The sequence below is a fragment of the Puntigrus tetrazona genome, chromosome 7, assembly GCF_018831695.1.
Source record: "Puntigrus tetrazona isolate hp1 chromosome 7, ASM1883169v1, whole genome shotgun sequence".
Taxonomy (NCBI): domain Eukaryota; kingdom Metazoa; phylum Chordata; class Actinopteri; order Cypriniformes; family Cyprinidae; genus Puntigrus; species Puntigrus tetrazona.
This window is the reverse complement of record NC_056705.1, coordinates 8,145,028-8,146,109: the sequence shown is the minus strand read 5'-3', so window position 1 is coordinate 8,146,109 and position 1,082 is coordinate 8,145,028. Positions and strand designations below refer to the sequence as shown.

At 49.9% G+C, this 1,082-nt stretch overlaps 1 protein-coding gene across 1 annotated transcript in view; it reads left to right on the top strand.

The window, feature by feature from the left end:
* The first annotated feature begins 568 nt into the window (after nucleotides 1–568).
* LOC122349623 overlaps nucleotides 569–1,082 on the top strand; it is an 8,865-nt gene continuing 8,351 nt past the window's right edge. Inside the window, exon 1 of the mRNA XM_043245736.1 lies at nucleotides 569–622. Within this exon, the coding sequence (XP_043101671.1) occupies nucleotides 569–622 (54 nt within the window). The remainder of the gene's footprint in view (nucleotides 623–1,082) is intronic.

The window sequence follows — 1,082 nt, the reverse complement described above, 5'->3', positions numbered from 1 at the left end:
GCTTGCTGACCCGAGGGACCGAGTTTAGCCAAAGCGAGCTAAAAACAATAGCTGTGAAATGCTGTGATGGAAAATAATTGGTTATAATTTTTGACAGCGCGAACCGGATGGTGTCCCGACTTATTTATGATGCATTATTTATGTCTTCATCTTGGATGTCAGCGATGGTGCATTGGACATCTACGGGGTTATCGATCAAACGCGCGTGATCCGTTCTCGAGCGTTGTATCGTGAGAGAGGGCTAAATGCGGTTCGCGGGTTTTCGGGGTCGGCGGCGGGTTCGCTGTGTTTCACGTCGAGCGCGGGGCTGCGAGGATGTTGTGGTCGTCCGGAGGAGTTCGCGCGTGCTCGTGCCGTCCTGCGGGTCACCTTGATGGCTTTTCCCAGGTTTTCTCCCGATGCTTCCGGGCGGCTGTCAGTCACGCGCACCGAGCTGGTGGAGGGTTAGGGCGATCAGAGGGCGGCTCGCGGGCCGATCGGGTGTGTTTGTAAGCCGCGCGTCTCGTGGTTTGATGCGGGACCGTCGCTCTTTCTCTCCGCCGGTGCTGCATTGCAGTCAATAGGCGTGATGAGGGAGGAGCGGCGCCTCTGCTGGACGCAGGTGGAAGTGCAGCTGATGGAGGTCGCGTCTGAAATGTCACGGTATCATATTAGGCACTGCAGCAGGCGAGGTTTATGCGTGCTGGGCATGCTTTAGTGCTTGCTTTATTAATAATTGAGGTGCCGTGGGTCCTGATGGCTGCCGCTGTTGTTCATCACTTCGGGTGTTTCTGGGCGCAGGAGCAGGACTCTTTGTCAGCACTTGTCACCGTGTTGCCAGATTGGCTGTTTTTGGGTGTAAGGTGCGGTGATGGATCATGATGCACTTCAGGGTCTAAAGGGGTCATTAGGACAAAAGTCACCTTTGCTGTATCAACTAATATCAGCATACTGTTATTTATTTTATTAAATTTTTTTACGTTTATCATAAAATTTTTGTTGTTGCTAATTTGCTAATTTAACCAAGTTTAATGTTTCGTTTTTTTTCTTTGTTAGCTTTTATTTTTATTGAGTGCTTTTGTCGCTTGTTTTTGTTATTTGTA